Consider the following 21,203-nt stretch of genomic DNA (forward strand, 5'->3'; position numbering starts at 1 on the left):
TGTGTTTGAGAGCTGTCCAGGGACTGGAGCCCTCTTTCCCCAGAATCCAAAGTCAGACGTTGACTTCACGGCCTTGATAGGGATATTGCATTTCAGATCCTGGGCAAAGGAGTTGGAGGGCGGGTAGGGTTGTCAGGTCCCCCCAACCACCGGCGACGGGTGGGGAAGTAGGGTTGCCAAATTCAGGCTGGGAAACTCCTGGAGGTTTGGGGACAGGGCCTGGGGAGGGCAGGGATGTCAGTAGGGCACAGGGCAATATAGATTCCACCCTCCAAAAGCAGCCACTTTCTCTACCGGAACTGATCTCTGAAGCCTGGAGATGAGCTGTAATTCCAGGGGATCCCTAGATCCCACCCGGAGGTTGGCATCTCTTGAAAGATCTCACAGGAGGCTTTTATTTCCTCCCCTTATGCTGCAGTGGGATCAGCTGGTTCATGCTGGGTCCTCCTCACAGGTGTTGACTTCTCTTCTCCCTGGTCGCTTGCCCAGCTCTTCTCCTCATTCTTTCTTCAATTCCTGGTCGCCTCTGCTGTTGCTCCCACAGTCACAAGGTTCGCTTCCCCTTCAGACACCTCAGGGATAGTAGCTGAAGGGGAGCTTGTTTCCCCCCTCAGTGGCTCATCCTTCTTTAAAAAAAAAAAACCCAAAATATTTATTTGATTTTTAATGCCTTCTGTGTACCCAAAGCGGTGCACATAAAACGTTAGAACATAAAAACCGCATGAAAAGAAGAATGTGGTTTAATACAAGATCAAACAAACAGCACCAGAACCGGGGAAGGGACTTGTTACGGTTCCACAAGGCCTGTAAAACTGAGTTTTTCCACTGGGCTGATGGTGGACGGTAGATACCTTCCATCTTTGGCCTCCTGATCTACCCCATTCACCCTCTTCAAGTGGTCGACCTAGACGGTCAGTTTCACCTTTTAAAATTAAGGTGCTATTAGTTTTTGACAATTTTGCATTAATTTTTATTCTTGTTGGTCACAGTCCTGAGCCCACTGTGGGATGGGCAGCCTATAAATCGAAAAGTACAATAAGACACAATAAGGCACAATACATAAGTGCCACTGGTCTCAAATTATAGAATCATAGAAATACAGAGTATGAAGGGGCCGTACAAGCCATGCAGTCCAGCCCCTAGTGCAGTGCAGGATCAGCCGAAAGCATCTTCGACTACTGACCAGCACAGCTATGATAGAGCAGGTATCTGTTGACCGTTAGAAGAAACTTCCTGATAGTAAGACTGACTAGAGCAGGGGTAGTCAACCTGTGGTCCTCCGGATGTTCATGGACTACCATTCCCATGAGCCCCTGCCAGCAAACGCTGGCAGGGGCTCATGGGAATGGTAGTCCATGAACATCTGGAGGACCACAGGTTGACTACCCCTGCCTGGACTAGAGGTCTTCCAGGAGAGGCTGGACAGGACAGCTCTAGCTGTGGATTTCCCGTATTGACCGTATGGCCTATAGAAGTCTTCTTCCAACGCGAGGACTATGTGACTTTGCCAACAGTACCTTGGGGAGATTCGGCATATTTGTGACTTCAGCTAACGGCCAAGGAAGTGCTCCTGAATACGAGAAGAGCTCTTAAAAAGTGCGAAGTGCCACCACTGCTATAAATAAAGGACTTCAGTTCTCTAAGAAGAACTATCCATCCCCCCTTAAGATCATGAAGCGTCAACATGGATCATTCCGGCTGCTCGGCTGCAAACAACGTTAATTGCCCTCCGCATCCATCATCCCTGTGTCAGTAAGCCTTGACTCGTTATGACACTTATGTAATAATAATTGCTCATCATCGCCAACCAGGAGAATCCCCCCGCCCCCATTTGCCAAATATGTCACCAACCACTTCTGTAGGACATGGAGGTCAATTCTTCCACTCGGCAGGGAGTGTGTCCACTTTTGGCTTCTCCGCTTTGGTTGTTTGGAGTCGGGACTTCCTCGCTTGTAGCTGAGTCTTCAAGGCACCAGGCCACAGCTGCTCAGCCTTTTAAAAAGTAATTTCTTTAGCGCGGAGGAATGTCACAAACTTGTCTTTTCAGGTTGGCTGTCTGGTTCCCCTTTTTAGTTATTTGCAGAAATTGAATTGGTTGAATTTATAGGCCGCTGTTCCTGGACCAGCCTTCTCACAGCGGGCAACATCAAAATATAAATTAAAATACAATCATCTGTCACATCAAGCTAAAACATAAAAAACATAACCCCCCCCCCCCCCTCAGCCACCATATAGTCTTTTCTTCTGCCATATTTCTCAAGGTCGCTGCATGGAGGAGGATGCAGCATGCCTGCTTGCAAAGTTGAGCGTCGTCAGCTTTGAAATATATGAATATATGAAAAAACAGAAGCAAATTTAGAGTTTCTGACATTGCATTAGGAAGTGTATGCACAGTAACTGCACTTTGCTTGTAATTCACTCCCCATCAAAAGGCCAGGAAAATCCAACTTCCTTCTCAAAACAGGAGCTTGTGGGCATCCCTCCTTTCCAATGCTGGTTTGGGTCTTTCTTTGTGCCTGCAGAAGCGGCAAAACCCATTCTGCCATTCTGGATCCCTGCAACGGAAATGGAAATGCTGTTCTCAAACGTCAGCCGAGGGCTATTTTTGGTCAGTTGGGAATCCCCGGATGAGCTCTGACAATGGATTCCAAGACAGCATGAACGGAAAAGTGCCCGTTTTGCCAAAAAAGAAGAAGATATAATTAAACACTGTTCACAGAGCAGCAGAGCAGCTGAGACCAAAAAAATGACAAGCCAGCAAAAAAATGACAAAACAGAGAAAAGAGAACAAGGCAGCGCTTGGCCAAATCCCTCTCTTGATTTCTACCGGCTGCCTTACCTGACATGACCTCTCTTTGGAGTGTTCCGATTTCTGTCCTGCTGAAGAAATCAAGCTTGTAAAAAGGTTACCGAGTGGTGGGAGGGGAAAGTCAGACCACTGCTGTATCTTTTCAGAATCTCACTTTGAACATTCTCTCTCTATTATTCTGCGAATCCATTGCAGATTTCAAAAACCAGCCAAGTCAGGATCAATTTCCCGCATGCTATGGATCTTATCGGCTTCACCAGTTTCCTGCATGTCTCCCTTCACTTCCCATTCTCCTTTTTTTCTGATCTTTTATTTTTATTTTATTTATTTATGTGATTTATATCCCACCACTCCCATGCAATGGCTCGTGGAAGGTCACAAAGTCCTCATTAAAAACCCCATTAAAACCCCCATTAAAAGGACATACCGTCAGTATAAAAATACACAGCGAACAGGCAAAAAAACAAAAGCCCCGTGCCCAAGACTAATACCCCCTATCGGGGAGGAGAGGGGGCCCAGCTGCCAATGTCCAGCCCTAGGAGGGGGGGGCATGATCTTCCAGTGATCTTCCGCACTGCCCTGGCTTCAACCAAAGACCTGGCGGAAGAGCTCTGTCTTGCAGGCCCTGCAGAATGCGGAAGCTCCCGCAGGGCCCACAGCTCACCCGGGAGCTCATTCCACCAGGTCGGGGCCAGGACCGAAATGGAGCAAATTTAAGGGCACCTGCACATGCTTTTCAGTGCAAAAAGTTATTTATTTTATTGATTAATTGATTAGATTTTTAGCCTCCCACTCTCTGGAGACATGCAGCGGATTACAATATAAAATCCCCATAAAACATATAAAACCTCATCTAGTCCCGTAACAATGCCGACAGGACATTTAACAAAAAGTTATCGTCTGGGTTCATTGTCGATCCAGTTTCTGTTTTGTTTCTGATACATGAGCTAAAGAGAAATTGTGATTAAGAAGTGAAAGTGTCTCTGTAGCCCGAAGGCCCCTTCAAACATTTTAGGTGGGCGCCTAACGTTTTCGTACACAGAAAAATGCCGTGTGGAAAAGCAGCCGATAGGGTTTTTGAAAACAGGCACATGAAGATCCAGGCTGGAAGGTACTTGTACAACAAGACAGCAGCCTCTGTTCTGCTTCCAAGAGATCTTGTGCTCTGAGTTTTTTGGAGCCTATTCTCGTTTTGATGACTTTAAAGACACTGAAGACCAGAAATGCTTGTGTTCAAAAATAACCCCTAAAGGAGCATAGGAATTATGAAGAAGAAGAAGAAGAGGAGTTGGTTCTTATATGCCGCTTTTCCCTACCCAAAGGAGGCTCAAAGCGGCTTACAATCACCTTCCCATTCCTCTCCCCACAACAGACACCCTGTGGGGTGGGTGAGGCTGAGAGAGCCCTGATATTACTGCCCGGTCAGAACAGTTTTATCAGTGCCGTGGCGAGCCCAAGGTCACCCAGCTGCCTGCATGTGGGGGAGTGCAGAATCGGACCTGGCATGCCAGATTAGAAGTCCACACTCCTAACCACTACACCAAACTGGCTCTCTTACCTTGTTAACTGCAAGATTTCTTGAGCCACACAGTCTTCCCCCTGTTGTATCTGTTACTTGTGACACATGTCGGGACACAGGTGCCCATCACAACTTGTTGCGCTGAAAAACATGTGCACGTTCCCTTAAATTCGCTCCATTGCACCATCAGGGTGTGGAGCGCTGTGATCGAGGAGTAGGAGTTTCTTTCCTGCACCCATTTTGCCGTGACAACAACGGCGCTGTTCATGCTGATCCAGCTACTCCAGGTAGCTGAGCACCAATTCTCAAAGAGGAGGTTCGCTCCGGGATGTGTTTTGCTGCCAATCCAGAGCACCAATCGTTTTCAATTCGCTGCATCTGGAAGCACTCTTATTAAACCAGAATAATCGATCCATGATTACATCCACATGGGAACGGTCTCCATGTACTTCCAACATGTCACTTTGTGGGTCACGTGTCACTCAAACAGTGAGGTCTCTCCCTCCAGTTTTGTTTGCAGCAAATGCCCAAATGCCTTCCCGGATTTTTTCCTGGAAAGCTCTGCCTCTTCCAGGATTTTCATGCTAAATTGAGAACGCCTGGCTGCCGTACAAGATGGGGAAGAAACGGCACGCTCACCGCATTCACACCAGCCTGGACAAATAGGAAAGTCAATGGCAGGCGGGAAGGGAACTCTCAGCAGGATAAGAACATCGTATCCAGGAATTAGAGTGAAGGCCACTCTTCCTCCGAATCGTCTTTACACACACAAAAACCCAACATCCCACGCGAGGGTAAATATATTGATGCTTTGTAATGACTTTAATTGTTTTCTGAATTTCTTTCCGCTGTTGATTAGTAGATGGAGAGTTTGTGTTGCCTTGGCAGTAATTGTGCAATCTGCCGTAATCAGTTGTTCTCAAAACAGCTATCCCCGGAATTCAGTTTGTACGCTCTTTCCCCTTCCCCGTTTGAAAGAAAGTATTGAATTTTCAACACATCTTTGTTGCGAGAGAAGAATGCGGCAGGCTGGTGGGAGAACAATGGGTGGCAGATCCATTCACCACAATGGGAGAACTCAGGAAGGCCCTTCCCAGGTGCTGAGTAAGAGAGGCACATAGCTAGAACACACAGGCCTTTTCTTCTCCAGCTATACCGTGCATTGCTCCCAGGAGAAGCTCTGATTCCCGGGTATAGGGAGGTCCTGTTTGGATTGGGACCACAGGAGATAGGGAATGGGGGCATAAGCATACCATCTGCATAGGGTCACCGTTCCCTTGCATCTCAAGGTGCTGTTCTCCTTTGCCACTCCAAGAGAGAAGACGAAGAGAAAGTTTTTATGCCCCACCTTTTTTCTACCTTAAGGAGCCTCGAAATGACTCTTCCTCTCTGCACAAGAGGTCCTTTGTGAGGCGGGTGGGGCTGAGAGAGTACCGAGAGAACTGGGATTGGCCCAAGGTCACCCAGAAGGCTTCGTGTGTCTCACAATGCCTTACAAGGACCTTCCCTTTCTCTCCCTACTTACAAGCATGTTGTGAGGCAAGTGGGGCTGAGAGAGTCCTGAGAGAACTGGGATTGGCCCAAGGTCACCCTGAAGGTTTCATGTGTCTCAGTGGCTTATGTCCACCTTCCCTTCCTCTCCCCACAGCAGGCCCCTTGTGAGGTAGGTGAGGTTGAGAGTGTTCAGAGAAAACCATGACGAGCCCAAGGTCACCCAGCAGGCTTCATGGGCAGGAGGAATGGGGAAGCAAAACAACTCCCAACACTTACAGTATTACAGAACTTCTGGTGAAAACGTGAAATTAACTCTAGGACTTGCCAGAAACTCTGTGACAATCCAAAACAGCTGAGCGCTGTGCTTAGTATCAAACTAGTTAGCACATGGAATAAGGAATAATATTCATGCGCTAAGATGCAAAGGGACTTGTGGACTACCCTGCAAGGCAACTGTTCGCAAAATCATTTCCCTTATGAAATTACAAAACTCCATTTCCAGACAGAAATCTCAAAGGCATATTTGAAGTGGAAGTATTTACAGAAATACTTCCGTGCATCTCTACCGATGGCTTTAGCAGACGATAGGGAGAGCTGAATGGTAGGAGGGATTATCGGTTCTAGAGACCTCCATTCTTGTGCAGATGCCTCCTATGTACTATTGGGCACAGCTGATGCATGCAAGTAGATCGCCAAAAAGAGAAGGGAAACTACACATCGTCCCCATAATCAGTGTAGCATCTCATTTACAGAACGAGAGATTTCTCACGTAAACACAAATTCGCAGAAGAAAATTCGAGTCCAGCAGTGCCTTTTAAGACCAACAAAGTTTTATTCGAGGTAGAAGCTGTCGTGTGCACACCCACTTCTTCAGATACGTTAGAATGGACATTGCCAGTCTGTACATGGAGGCAGAAAGGGAGCAGCCAATTAGCATACAACATGACGAATTTCGCGAAGCCATGCACAAGGGGAAGGGACATTTGGGAGGTTTAACCTTCCCTCCTCCCCTCCCCCAAAAAATTATATAAAAGCAATAACACCAAAAGCCACTCGTTGAATTCCTGAAAACCCATTAACAATGGCACGAGACAGAAAAAGAGTTTCAAAATTCAAGAAAAAGCGAGAAAGAACTAATTGAGAGGTTTCACAAAGGTTCTGGAATGTATTGTAAGCCCTCCCCCCCTTTTAGAAATCCAGTGCACGGGTCTGGGAGATGTTTAACAGCGGCAAGGACACCACGGGAATAATAAGCATAATTTATATGGTCGCCGTTTGTCCGGATTTAATTCCGGGGGTGGGGAAAGGGGGCATAGCGAAGCAAATAAATATATCGAAATTGGAGAGCGATGTGTAAACGGACCCATCTTAATTGCGGAAGGCTGAGAGTAATTAACTGGGACTGTATTGTGAGCGCTCCCTCCGTCTCCTCTGAGCCACGGAGGGAGTTAACTACATGCTTTTCTTTAAGGTGGGGGTGCTGGGTGGCATCAGACAAAGTCACAGTCGGTGGCGCTGAAAGAAGAGTCTGCTCATTAGCCTGCAGGTGGTGCATGTTTTCCTGCTAGGAAGTTATTACCGCAAGGTGATTTAATGGAATTCGAGGCTCTTCTTGGAAGTGCTGGATAATCAGTTTCAGCAATAACCTCACGGGCTTCTCCTTTGTTGCTGGGTTTTCAGGCAAGAGGCGACCGGAGGTGGCCGGCCGTTAGCCATCTCTGTGTGGTGACTCTGACCTTCCTTGGGGATCTGGCCTCCAGATTCTCAAATGGGCTGCTCAGCTTCCAAGAGCTGAGAAGACCAGGGTAGCCTAGGCCAGCCAGGGCAGGGGTCCTTGACCGTTAGAATTAGCTATTCCCCTTTCCCCCAAACATTGAGAGAATACAAGAGAATCTGCTTAATTATGCTGTTTGGTCACAGAATGTGAGTTACCTACAGAGCTCTCCCTCTCCCTCTCACACACAACGACAGAGAGAGAGAGAGAGAGAGAGAGAGAGAGAGAGCCACACATGCACAAGTAAAAAGTATGCAGGGCTGCCTGCAGATTTTTCAACACCATCGCCCTAGAATAGAAACATTCCTGAGAATTAAGCCATTCCTGATAGGAAACCAGATATCATCTGTTGAAAAAAAGAGGGGGGAGGACACAGCATTGTCAGTTCCTTCCAGGTCACTTGTAGGGGCTTAAGTCACCAGTGCTCAGCCCCCCCACTGAAGATCTCTTCTGCAATTTTCTGCTTATTAGAATTATCCAGATTCAATGTAGATGGATGGTTTGAGTCATCTTGCAAGTCAGCCTCAAAGCGGATTGTAGAACTTGTCATTATTTTACCAAGCCACTGAGGAAAGCTTTGAAAACGTGTCTTTTAACCGGTCCACGTTTTGACCGTGTACTGATCTGAATTAAAGACTGTCCTTCTACTTCATACTTCATCATGGCCAATCTGTCAGCTTGTCTGCATGTTTGCTTTGCAACTACTGACAGTTTGGGGTTTTTTCTTCGTAACCTCCTGGTGGTGTCCGGAGATTTCCCAAAGCTCCAAGTGATCTTCGAATCATACAGATCAATTCTCCTGGGGAGAATTGCTGCTTTGCATGGTGGGCTTCATGACAGCTTCCTTGTTTTGCTCAGGCAAGTCACTGCACATTCAAAAATGAAACTAACTTCCTATTTAAGAAGCATTTTATTACACTGTAAACATTGTAGATCTCCTAGAACTACAACTGATCTCCAGAAAACAAGAGGCAGAAGCGGCTGCTTTGGAGGCTGGTCTATATGGCATCATTTCCAGATGAGGTCCTCTCCAAAATCTACTTCTAAACCTCCAGGAATGCCCATATCTGGAGATGGCAACCTTAGAGGTTTCAGTTTAATGGGAGAGGCTGTTTTGTTAGCCCTGTGGGAAGATAGCCCCAGTCCTAAGATCCAGCAGATCAGAAGCTAGAGCCTTATCCTGCAAATGTGGTGGATTCCAAATCCAGCATCCTTTTGGGAATTCCTGAGCCACATTTCATTTTTGCTCTTCCTCCCCCCTCACGCAAATCAAACCTGTGTTGGATCCAGGCAAACATTTTCAAGAACTTTCCTGCCTCCCCTTCCTCCTGCAACTCAAGGTCTTCCCCCAAAAGGTTGCTTCAGGGAGACAGGAAACCTTAAGGAATGACATGAGGGGGGGTCTGCAGGGGAATGGGGGCCTTCGTGGCAACCGCCGACTTAGTCTGGGGTCAAGACTTTACTTTTTATACCATCCTTTTTTTTCCACATCAAATAGTTCCCATTACATCTCTCCATTTTAAAGTATATTTGCATCAATTGCATGTACCAATGGGGAATAACATACGCATGGCATAAAATAATGTTTGAATCCTGGGAAGGCAAGAAAACAAACTGGAAGCACCAACAAATAAAAATGTGCAGGACAAACAGGTTCCAGAGATGTCATGTGGAAAGAAAAACAAATGGAAAATATCACTGGAAAGCTAGAATGATGCTAATTTTGTTTGTTGGGGGAGCGGGATTGGCTTTCTTTGTCATTCACTGTCCATTCTGAATTCTACCTGCAATGTTTGAGGGTGCATTTACAAGCACAAAGCAACTCCTGTGCATAAACTTCCCATTGCAAGGCTACAAACTATGTATTTGCTTTAATAGTACATTTCTAACAGTGATACCTTGTTTGCTAAGCAATAGTTTAAATTTCCACATTGAATACTGATACAAAATATCAAAACAAGCCACTGGTTGATGATGTGTTTTGAAGTGCTTCTTTATCAGTGATGGTAAATTTCCAAATACAAAATTTCCACATTGAATATACAACATATCAAGACAAGCGACTGGTTGATGCTGTGTTTCGAAGTGTGTCTTCATCAGTGATTGTAAATTTCCAAATACAAAACACAGAGCTCTTCACAGTAAAAAAAAAAAAAAAAACTCAACCCTGCAAGCATGCATGCTGCATTATGGAGTTTGGACACACAGATAAGTTTTGGAACCATTTGAGAGCTTTTTGGCTGCAAAGCGCTCTGTATTTTGTACTTGGAAATTTGCTATCACTGATGAAGAATTACTTTGAAACACAGCGTCAACCAGTGACTTGTCATGGTATTGTGTATCAATGTTCAATGTGGAAATTTATACTATTGCCTAGCAAATAAGATACCACTGTTTCATTCATTCATTCATTCATTCATTCATTCATTCATTCATTCATTCATTCATTTGACTTCTATACTGCCAATCAAGCAAGCTGGCTCAGAGCGGTGCACAATATAAACAGTAAGTTAAAACAAGCAAAATTTGAGCTTAAAATTAATTTTAAGAATTGTTGACACAAAGGGGTTAAAATCCGCGTAGGCAAGAGTCTGGCAATAATTTGGGGCTCTTTCTACCCAGTGTCGGTAACTAGCAGGTGGACGGGTGAAATATATTATCAAAGCAAATACATAGTTTGTAGCATTGTATTGGGGAGTTTATCCACAGTGGTTGCTTTGTGCTTGTAAGTCATATCCATTACTACTGAGGCTGTATCGGTTTCACTGCGGGTGCATTTAGATCCCCGTTTTCTCCCTGGTAAGAGTTTTTGGGTTGTCTGATGGAGAGTCCACACAACCACTGGGGGCGAGACAAACTAGATTTTCCTTATTTGCAGGCTGCATTCGTTAGCCAGCCGTGCATTAGATATCGTCAGAAACCCTAGCATTGCTTGGCTACCCTGGGGCTCAATGTACAGGGGTGGGGGGGAAACTAGGGCCCAAATAATCCTTTCATGGCAATGAGAATGAACGGTGGATACACAAGAGCCATGGGATGACTTTGCGTAGAAGCAACCATATTGCCATTGCCACTCCCATGCACTGCCTGCTTTTTGCACACTTGCGAATGAGAATTCGGTCGCCCCCTGCACCATGATGGAGCGGTCAGTTTGCCGTAAACGCATGGCCCGTGTTCATTCACGGCTCACATTCTCGCTGCCAAGAGAAGCCCCTTCCCCCAAACAACCCCCCTTGACTCTGCTGTGCTCACTGTATGTTTCCTTGCTCGTTTTGGACAGTAATTTCAAATTCCGTTCGATCTGCACAGATTTCAGTAATTTGCCTGATAGCAACACTTTTCGGTTTTGACCACGTGGCCGCTATGAAATCTCTCAGGACGCTGAGAGCCCTGAGGCCCCTCCGAGCCTTGTCCCGATTTGAGAGCATAAGGGTAAGGGTTGTCTTTCAGTGTCTATGCAGGGTGGCTTGCACCTGAAGTAACGAAGCCCTCTTTCTTTTCTCTTGCAGCGTGTCTGTCATCCCGCCTTTCCTTACGGTGGCACATGGTGGTCTCCAGGGGTGGCCCTTCATAGTCCTTTATAGCAAAACCAGGCCAATGGGGATTCGCCAAGCCAAACAAAGCCCACCAGCTATGTATCATGTCAAGGGTTACCCATGTTGGTCTGCAGGAGAACTTCTGAGATCCCAGTCCAGTAGTAACTTGGAGAACAATGCGATTTTTGGCGTAGAAATTTTCAAGAGTCAACGCTTCCTTCTGGTCTAGGACAAAAGGAGTTTTCTCGCAAAAACATCTACCCCGAAAATTTTGTTGCTCCCTACAGCGCTACTGGTCTGGAATCTAGCCGCTCGTAAACATACTGAGGAGTGCCAAAACAGCACCTGGCAGGTCACGATCCGTGGCTCGTCATCTGTGTCTGGCTTGGTGGGCCACCAGTTGTGCAGGCCCATTTCAGAAGGGCGAGCGTAGTAAACAGATCCGATGACTGTGTGTCTGCGAGGGGAACAGGATATTGTGGAAATATGTTTTGAGTGACAATTTAGTTGGCATTGGCAACGCTCTAAAAAAAGGGTCGTAATAAACGGTTGGCTCTTGCGAAACCTACAAGCGATTCATCTCGAGAGCACAAAATTACAGTGTTCGCATAATTTAATAACGGGAGAAGCACCCACGTCTCTGCTGTTTCTGTTCCATTTCAAAAAAGAGAGGAAAAAACAGGGGGGGGGGGAAGATCCAAGTCATTACCAAAAAGACTTTGCTTTTCCGTTATTGCCAACTTTTGATGCTTCTCAGAGCTCCACGTGGTCACCTTGAGGGAAGAAGACCTCAGAACATGACGGAGAGGCCAGTCCGAGAGAGCGCATCGGTTACCCATTTCTCCATCTTGTTGCGCCATCTTGAATGTGGAAATCAATGGTTCTATGTCCGAAAGGGCTTCCGGGAAACGATTTTTCTCTGTCTGCATGCTGAATTAATCTCTCTTTTGCCCCCCGTTTAGGCTCTTCCTCCATCTAGTGATTAACCAGGTTTCTCTTTCCAGGCAAGAAAGCCAGAGAAGAAAAGCCCCTGGGTCAGATTTGTGCTAATAGTTTGGATTTCTCCTCTTTTGTGTCTCCATTCAGGTGTCATTAGTAAGCCTCATAGCTAGTTCTCTTGGCTACTCGGAAATGGGCCCCATTAAGTCCCTTAGGACTCTCAGAGCTCTGAGACCCTTAAGAGCATTGTCACGCTTTGAAGGGATGAGGGTAAGATTCAACTACAAACAACAACAAAACCCCCCACGAGACCCATCATCAAAGCCCACCTGTCTATGAATAGCATGTGATAAAGGCCATTGTTTTGTTTGTTCGTTCATCTTCTATCTGTTATAATTGTGTTGTCGCCGCTGCCGTTTTTCATCCCAGGCTGCCAGTAAAACAATTGACCATGTTGAATGTTGCGAAAGCAAAATATCCTTCCCCCCCCTCCTCTCCCCGACAAAAATCATCTGGCTTGCAGGGATAGTTTGGCATGGACTGACTCCCCCAGTGGATTTTGTTTGGGGCTACTCCTGCCGCATGTCTTGTCTTGCAGCCGTTTCCAAACAGATTTTGAGTGGTGGTGACATCCGTCATGCCATTGTCCCACATTTATGAAGGGCAACAAGAAAACCTGTCAGGCTCCCTGGCTTCACACAGGGTTGCCATTCAATATGAAGGGTGGGGCCGCCTTGGAACGAGGCAAGAGGGCAACGGCCATGAAAGTCTCATTCACCTTCTTAGGATCGGTTGTTGTTCCTTATTTTTTGGTTTCACGGCCAACGGGGTCAGCCATGAGCCATTACACACTAAAAGGATAGCTTGAGCTTTGCTGCCTGTTCCAATGGGGTTTTACGGCAGCCGCCAGAAATTCCGCCCCACACAGTTACTTGCTTGTCTTCATCTTTTGGTAAGACTTAGCTTCTAGGGGAGAGAGTCCTTCTTTAAGCAAAAGAGGAAAAATCAATTCAGTGCTCAAACCTGAAAAGTCAGGGTATTCTGCACAGCCAGTTAAGTTAGTACCACATCTGTGGCATCCGTTAGGATGGGGATTATGTGAGAGCTCCCCAGGGGTTACATGGCCTTTCCCAGAAGTTCGGCTGGCCGCTGGACATCACTGAAGCGCACTTCTCTTTCTCCTCAATGGAAATGAAAAATGATCGATCGATTGATTGGCTGGCTCCCTCATCTTCCTTCTGTGCTCACTTCTCTGAAGGGGCAAATCACCACTTTGAGGTTCCTTGACCCGCCCCCTCCAAATGGCCAATGATGGGCCTGGAGGGATGGAAAAGGGAGGGGACCCGTGTAGACAGGTACACAGCTCTGCTTCCTAGCCATATTCTCCACAATCATACTAATTCGGGGGTTTCATGAAGCCTGAAGAATCTTTCAGGAGGTTCTCAATGGTAAAAAGTTGAGGAAGGCTGATTTAGGCCAAAAAAACCTCTCCTCCCTGAAAGCTGAATTAAGTTGCATGTGCTGGAAGGGCAGGAGCCCTGATATACTGCTAGATTCCTTCCAGATTTAAAGGGACACCGTGTGTTGTTCCCTTTTGTAGATCAGGACCAGCATATCCACAGAGTTTCCAGTTCTCAGGTTCATGCAGTATCGGTGGAAGTGGTCAAAACACTACCCATAAGCAGAAGATACAGGGCAGGGGCAGGGCCTGGCTTTAGAACATCTGTTTTGGAACAACATCTGCTGCAGGAAAGGCAGGTGGGTCAAAAGAATGGATGACCTCTGAAATCTGGGAGGCAAAGTTGGCAGGGAATTTGCCACGAGCAAAGACCACCTGCTGAGTATCACTTGGAATCTGGTTCCACCTGTTCCAAACTCTACTCACAGTAGCCTTAGTTTTAGAGATGTTCCGCACATGTTGGCTAATCAGTGCACTTTAGAAGCAGATTTTCCTGCTTCACACAGGATAATCCAGCTGCAAAAGCACATTAAAAGTGCAACCTCCAGCATGTGTGGAATGAGTTTTAGTTCTTGTATCAGCTTGCCCCCTTGCTCTTCCCCAAAAACTAAACTAAGGGGCAAATAGACAATGACTCGGACATAAATGCCAATCAATCATTAATCTAGCATCCTAAAATAATCCAGATGTTTGCAAGACCCAGTTTAAAAAAACATACAGATTGTGAAATCCTAGCGGCTGTTAAGCCACTTTACTGAAAGCAGGGCCAAATTAGACATTACTTTTTTGGCGAGTTGTCCCTGGGTTTCCGTGACCCAGCAGATGCTCCCTGCAGTCACACAGAAGCTACAGGGATTATCATTTTAAAGATCAGAGGGGACGTTTTTTTTCTGCTTGGAGCTGTGGCACGGGAGAGGGGGAGAGACTCTTGCATCCTCCCCAGACCATTTTTAGAAGCTGAAACATCCCCCGGCAGGGAGCTACTTACATAACTTTGGAACAGCTCCCTCTGATCTTCAAAATGGCATTTGCTGTAGGACCGGGAGATTCCAGGGAAGACGAGTGAAGTCAGAGAAACTCGGAGACACGACCTGCCCAATAACAACACCTCATTCGGCTCCCAGAATAAAATAATTTAACATAGGTCAGCAAAGTCCAAACATTTGGGAGCCTCTGTTTTGAAGAGAGCATTCAGGAGTTTAGTTGGGTTTTTTTTTCTCTTATCTTTCCAGGGGCTTCTCAATATTTGTCCCCAGAATTAGTAAGATTCAGGCATTTCCTTTCCCTGGTCCCTCCACTCTTTTGAATAAATCCCACCCCCCATGCAAAGGGCCACATAGGAGTTAGAGGAGGGGGCTTCAGTCTTCCAACCCTGCCTAATTTCACCAATCAAAACTGGCTTCCCTCTTCCTTGTCCCGGCCATGCCTTTATTAGCCTCGGAAGGAAAATGATGTGTCGTATTTTCTCCATTCAAGGGGGCAACCAAGCCCCCGCTCCTTGCAGGGGATCCTCAGCCTCAAGTTCCTTTCGCCCACCGCAGCTCGGAGAGGGGGCAGGGGATCAACCAAAACTAAAATTGGGGGGGGGGGAATCCAAGCTCGCAAATATTGCAGGCATGATGACATCACTTCCAGGTTGTAGAGTATCGTCTGGCTATTCCTAGAGCTCCCCCCCTGTCACTTCTGTGTAGTGCTCAGAAGTGGCGTCATTGTACTTGTCATGGTGCCACCCCCATGGCACGCCCCCATCCTGTCCAGTCCCACAAGTTGCCAAGGCTGACACAGTTGGCAACATCAGTATTAACAGGGCAAAGGAAGGAGCTGTTTTCAGTTGAGGAAGCAACAGGGGAGTGAAAGGGTTAACTGCCTTCTTGGTGAACAGCCAGCTTGGCATAGCGGTTAAGAGCAGCGGCCTCCCATTTGGAAAAACAGGTTCAGTTCCCCACTCCTCCTCCATGTGAAGCCAGCTGGGTGACCTTGGGATAGTCACAGTTCTCTCAGAGCTCTCTCAGCCTCTTCTACCTCATAGGAAGCCTGTGGTGGGGAGAGGAAGGGAAAGCTTTTGTAAGCTGCTTTGGGACTCTGGGTAGAAAAAAGCGGAGTACAAAACCCCAGTTCTTCTTCCTTCCTTACCCAGTCCTGACCTGAATCTGGCCTCTACATCTCTTTTTATATATAAAAAATAAGCTGGAAGTTTTCTTCCATGACTCTCCCATCCTTTTCATCTAGAAGAAGAAGAAGAAGAGTTGGTTTTTATGCCCTGCTTTTCTCTACTCAAAGGTCTCAAAGCAGCTTACCCTTCCTCTCCCCACAACAGGCACCCTGTGAAGTAGGTGGGCTGAAAGAGCTCTATCAGGACTGTGACAAGCCCAAAGTCACCCAGCTGGCTGCCTGTGGAGGAGCAGGGAAGCAAACCCGGCTCACCAGATTAGAAGCCGCCACTCTTAACCATGACACCGCGCTGGCTCTAAGTGAGAGCCTGGGGTCCATCTTTTTAATTTCTCCTCTAGCAGTCAGCCCATGCTTCGGTGGTGTTCAGACGCAGTTTCTTTTGGAGTGCTCCCATGCAAGGCATGCGAGGATTAGCCGTGTGCCTGTGTCGTCGTGTCCTGTCATTCCTCGTGTCTGCCTTCCGCTCCCCTCCATTTCATCGCACATGTTCCCCATCTTTGCATAGTCGGCATTTGCACGTTTGGGAAGTTTGCATGCCGGGATCTGGTGCCATCGGCTGGAGCGGCCTCTTGGTGAATGGCACCCTTTGCTTGGGGTGATTCCTGGCCAGGGGAAGAAGTCTGGGGGGGGGGCACGCAAGGTGTTGAGCATCCTTGCCTCGAGTCCGGGGCCTGGAGGTGGGGCGGCGGAGGGGGGGGGGGAACCAGATGGCCGTCTATTTCATGCCAGTCTTGTGTTTCTGGGTTTGCAATATTTCAGGCCTTCCTCTGTTTTTCGGGAGTTCCCGTCTTGAGGCGTGTCCATAAAAGGTGGGGCAATTGGCACACCGTTCAAACTTGCAAGCAAATGTGCAGTTTTCCCCACGCGGCCCAAGCTGTCAGTCGCAAAAAATATTGCGGGAGGGGGGGGGGGAAGGGAAAATAAGCATTTGCAGTAAGCCAATATGTTCCCCCCTCCCCCTTGAAACAAAAACATATGTTTGCAAATGTGATAAATTATCCTTCCTGGCGGATGTTTTGTAACAGTCATACGAATGTTTGGAAAATAGCTTGCTATTAAGGCCACGGCATGCGCGGCTATTAGGCGGCTTTGCATCTGGAGATGGATACAGGAGCATGCTAGTTTGCAACCTCACCTGCTTGTGAACACAGCATTTCTCTCTGTATCCAGGTAGAGTCCACTCTTCCGCCTTATGCCTACTTGTGCCGTATTTGCATATATGATTTCCTGCTTGGTCACTGCTCCTTCGGACCCAAAGTGGTTGCAAAATCCAGTGTTTTCTTTCTGGACCAGAGTTGTCCTTGGTGGTAAAAGCGCAGCTTTGGGTGGCAGCAAACTGTTTTATCTTGTGTTTCTTTAGGCAGAATGAAGGACAGGTCAGTGAGGATTAAGGAAAGGTCAATTTACAGCACAAGGCCTTAGGGGACAGCTTGGTGTAGCCGTTGAGTGGCAGCCTCTAGTCTGGAAAACCGGGTTTGATTCCCCACTCCTCCACAAAGCTGGGTGACCTTTGGCCAGCCTCATTTCTCTCAGAGCTCACTTAGCCTCACCTACCTCCCAGTTTGTCTGTAGCGTAAGGTGACCAGATTGTCCCACTTTTGGAGGGACATCTGGGGGCACCTGGCAAATTGTACTTATGTTGAAATTTAAAAAATATATATTACTATTTTTGCGTTCTATGCATTCTATGAAAAATTTTGTTGCTCCATATAGACCAAATTTGAATCAAGAACCCCCCAAATCAATGGTGTCCCGCTTTACCAATGTTAAAATCTGGTCACCTTACTAGTGGGGTGTGAGAGTACAGTCAGTTGTACCCAATAAGCAAACTTTGTTGAAGAAAATCTCTTTATTGAAAGAACAATTAAGCATCTCAAAACCTTTGCTAAGACTGACAGCCCTTGGGACCATTGCCCCTTATCAACCTCCAGGAACCCCCTAAGCACCCTTTTAGGCACGAAACCTCCCAAATACCATCCTGCATAGTTGAGCCCCAAAACAATAGTTAGAACTGGTGCATCAGACCCACAAGGTCGGGAAGAGATCGCTGTTCTCAAAACATGAAATGGTATACAGCCAGATTGCCAAGCACAGCTACACTACGCTAACTCAGTCACACCTGCACTAATCGATTACACAGGATCAACAGCAGATAGAACAAATGGCAAAGGCATGCAGATACAGGGTTTTGACATTGGGAAAGGAAGGGGAAAGTCTTTGTAAACTTCCCTTTCCTTTCTCTCCCAAGAATGTACAAGGGGGCAGGGAATCTACCCACTTAAGCAACGTGGTCAGGAGATTCTTCCCTTACGGGAGTAGGTAGAACCTGGATTTGTCCTCTTTCATCTTAATTCTGGATTCACACCATGGCTGACCGAAAAATGCTTCCCTGCAGTGAAACAACTGCCAAGGGCACACTGTATATCCGTGATGGGGTATGCGTACTTACGTCTCTGGGCCGGTATGCCTGATTGTGCACAATCGGACATGCGAGCACATTGATGCGCATGCAGAGAGCCAGCCATACACATGATGTTGTACATGAGGGCGGAGCAGGCATGTGCCCTGTATCCCTCAGTGCATGCAGTATTTTCGAGACTTCGTTAAGGAAACAAATGTTCGCTTAATTGAATAAATATCACCTGGGGCCTTAAAAAGAAACCCAAGCAGACATGGAGGAAAGGCCAGCCAGACTGCTGAGCTGGTGGTCAATTGGTTAGCTGGTTTGGCTGTCAAATGCCATGCAAAGTTCAGGTTGGAGAACCTGGGCTCAAAGGAAGGGGGGGGGGCGACTTCAAGCCAATCCTACCTGAAGGGCGCCACACATCCTAAAGCCAGAGGAGAAAAGCAGTGGAACTATTCTTCCCTGGGTGCTCTCAAGAGGGACATCGAGAATGTTCTCCCAGCAGTAGGCTGTAACATGACAATGCCAAAAACACCCTGCAGTCCTTAGGAGGATAGGCATGAGGTTTGACCATCTCTTTGCCCCATAAAATTCCTCAGAATGGGAGCAAGATCAATGCAGAGGCAGCTCCTTAACTGCAGCGGAAGGATGCCTTTCCCATGTCGTAGCCTTCCGCCAGCTTCTTTCAACACCACGACCCGCACAGGAGAAGAAACCAGGTTTTCACCCACTGTGTATTCCAGTAGAAGAGGGAAAGCTTTTGTAGACCTCAGTATTTTAAATAGAAGTACCCTTTATCAAAGAGACTCCCATAATCCCTCCTGGTCTCTAGAGAGATGAGATTTGCTGGGTAGGCATCACAGCCGTCCCCACAAAACGGGCATCCAGTTGTTCTAAGCATCCAGCTGCAGGCATCGGTGAAACCCGGATCCATCGGCATCCAAGGGAATGAGGCCAGAGCACAATGCATCCGAGGAACCTTAGGCTGCTTGGCCCTCTGGTTCAATGTCTTTGCGTTGTGTCATCCGTCCGAGGTTTTGCAAGAGGGGATGGAGAGAGGGAGAGTGGTGCATGGCCTGGATTATATGTTGCCTCTACCCTAACTTGCACGGTTGCGTCTCCCGATTCCGTGCATGCGCCTGATTCCCCAGTCTTCCTCATTTTGAAAACCACCTCCCCTTTTTTTAAATTTTAAATTCCCCTTACGTGTCTCCAGGCTGGCTTATGGTGGGCATTGAACAAGAAAGCACCGCTCTACAAAAGACCAGATGTGTGTGTGTGTCTGTGTGTGTGTCTGTGTTTCCCCCCTTCTCCGATTTCACTTTGGTCAGTAGTCGGATCGGCCGTTGTTTTTCACGGTTTTGCTTTGGATGGCAGAATATTCCCTGAGTCAACAAAAATGCCATCAGCAGTGTAGCTCAGAGAAGAGACAGCTCAAGAACACAAGGGACTCCAGGCCAAAAGGTCTCCTCGGGCAACGGGATGCATCAACCACATTGTTTGTCCCCTGGCATGGGCCGGAAAAGGCATGTGCCGAAACTTGCATACCAATGGCAGTGGGGAGTGACCTCGGCATATTTTGGGGGAAGGCTGGCACCTAAAGGACACTCACTGGGCCCTGGAGGTGCTCTTCTGGATCAAGCCCTGCCTTAGAGAGCCAGTTTGGTGTAGTGGTTAGGAGTGCGGACTCCTAAACTGGCGAGCTGGGTTTGATTCCATGCGCCCCCCACATGCAACCAGCTGGGTAACCTTGGGCTCACCACAGCACTGATAAAACTGTTCTGACCAAGCAGGAATATCAGGGCTCTCTCAGCCTCACCCACCTCGCAGGGGAGAGGAAAGGGAAGGAGATTGTAAGCCGCTTTGAGACTCCTTCGGGTAGAGAAAAGTGGCATATAAGAACCAACTCTTCTTCTTCTTCACCATATGCCTTGGACGGGAGACCATCAATGAAGTCTGTGCAGAAGAAGGCCATGGCCAACCATCTCTACGGCTCACTTGCCTTGGAAGGCCATAAGTTGGTAGCAACTTGGCAGCACATATGTCCCTAGGGAGGCCAAGGGGAGCTGCTGTGCAATAAGGCAAGGCAGTTCATTTGAAAAGACAGCTGTCCTTCAGGCTGTGGGCCACATGGAGTCAACAGTCAGCTTCTCACGCTTGGAAACTGAACTCAAAGTTGTTCATCAGGTAGCTGCCCTGCACAGTTCTGCAGGTGTCCGTTTGCATTAGTGAGATCAAGGCAATTGACGTGTGCAGATTGCATGGGAAGCCACCAACCGGTGTCATTGGATGTCACCCTTAGAGTAGCACATAGCCCCACCTTGCCGCAACGGAACCACCTCCTTTGCGGTCCAAGTTGACAGTGACAATTTTGAGCATTCTGGAATAGCGTCTTCACAGAACCCTCCGCGGCCACCTCACTCCGGTTTTTCCTAGGAATCTTTTGTCCTGCAGGAATAATTCCACCTGTTTCATTCGAAGCACGTACAGCCCCCCCACCTGACACCATTGCAGAACGCGCACGCAGATAACAAAGAAAACAAATGATCAGAAATTGACTGCCGAAACAAATTATATTATGTGTGTGTGTTTGTGAGTGTGAGTTTTTAAATGAATGCATTGTTCTCATCCTTTTAAGGTATACAGCTTTTGGAACAGTTGTTTCCCCCCCACACACACACACACCCCACAGTACCAGAGTAAACAATGGCCTCCCTTTGATGTGCAAAGTCCTTTGATCCTGCTGTCCCCCCCCCTTTCCTTACAGATGTCACAAAATTAATAGTGAAATGAATGTTGTATTATTGGCTTGTTAGAAAGTTGGATGCTGGCATGACAGGCAACGAGCAGCGACTTTTTCTACAATTTGTTTTGCAGTCAAATCGAAATTTAATTTTTTCCTTTCACATCAGTACTCCTTGATGTTGGGAATGGAGGAGAGGACCTGAACTGAGTCTGTTCCCCAAAAGTCGAAGGGAACAGAGGCGTAAATGATAAAGGCAATAGAACAGAGCAGCTCTTGGGTTCTCTGTAACACATTTGCAAAGCTACTTGTGTAATGTCACAATTATAAGAGACCTAACAAGCCTTTAATATG

General features: G+C 47.2%; 1 protein-coding gene across 17 annotated transcripts in view; it reads left to right on the top strand.

Moving 5' to 3' along the window:
• LOC143820810 (sodium channel protein type 5 subunit alpha-like) overlaps window positions 1-21,203 on the top strand; it is a 245,193-nt gene that overhangs the window by 205,102 nt on the left and 18,888 nt on the right. For 10 of the 17 annotated variants that reach the window (XM_077304071.1, XM_077304078.1, XM_077304080.1 and 7 more), the window contains 2 exons: window positions 10,906-11,028; window positions 12,219-12,341. The exons of 1 other annotated variant lie outside the window; for it this stretch is intronic. In XM_077304071.1, the coding sequence (XP_077160186.1) occupies window positions 10,906-11,028; window positions 12,219-12,341 (246 nt within the window). Of the gene's footprint in view, window positions 1-10,905; window positions 11,029-11,105; window positions 12,404-21,203 lie in introns of those variants that run through there. 6 more of the 17 variants (XM_077304081.1, XM_077304084.1, XM_077304083.1 and 3 more) reach the window with 3 other exon arrangements.

Source organism: Paroedura picta, chromosome 11, assembly GCF_049243985.1.
Source record: "Paroedura picta isolate Pp20150507F chromosome 11, Ppicta_v3.0, whole genome shotgun sequence".
In the NCBI taxonomy this organism is placed as follows: domain Eukaryota; kingdom Metazoa; phylum Chordata; class Lepidosauria; order Squamata; family Gekkonidae; genus Paroedura; species Paroedura picta.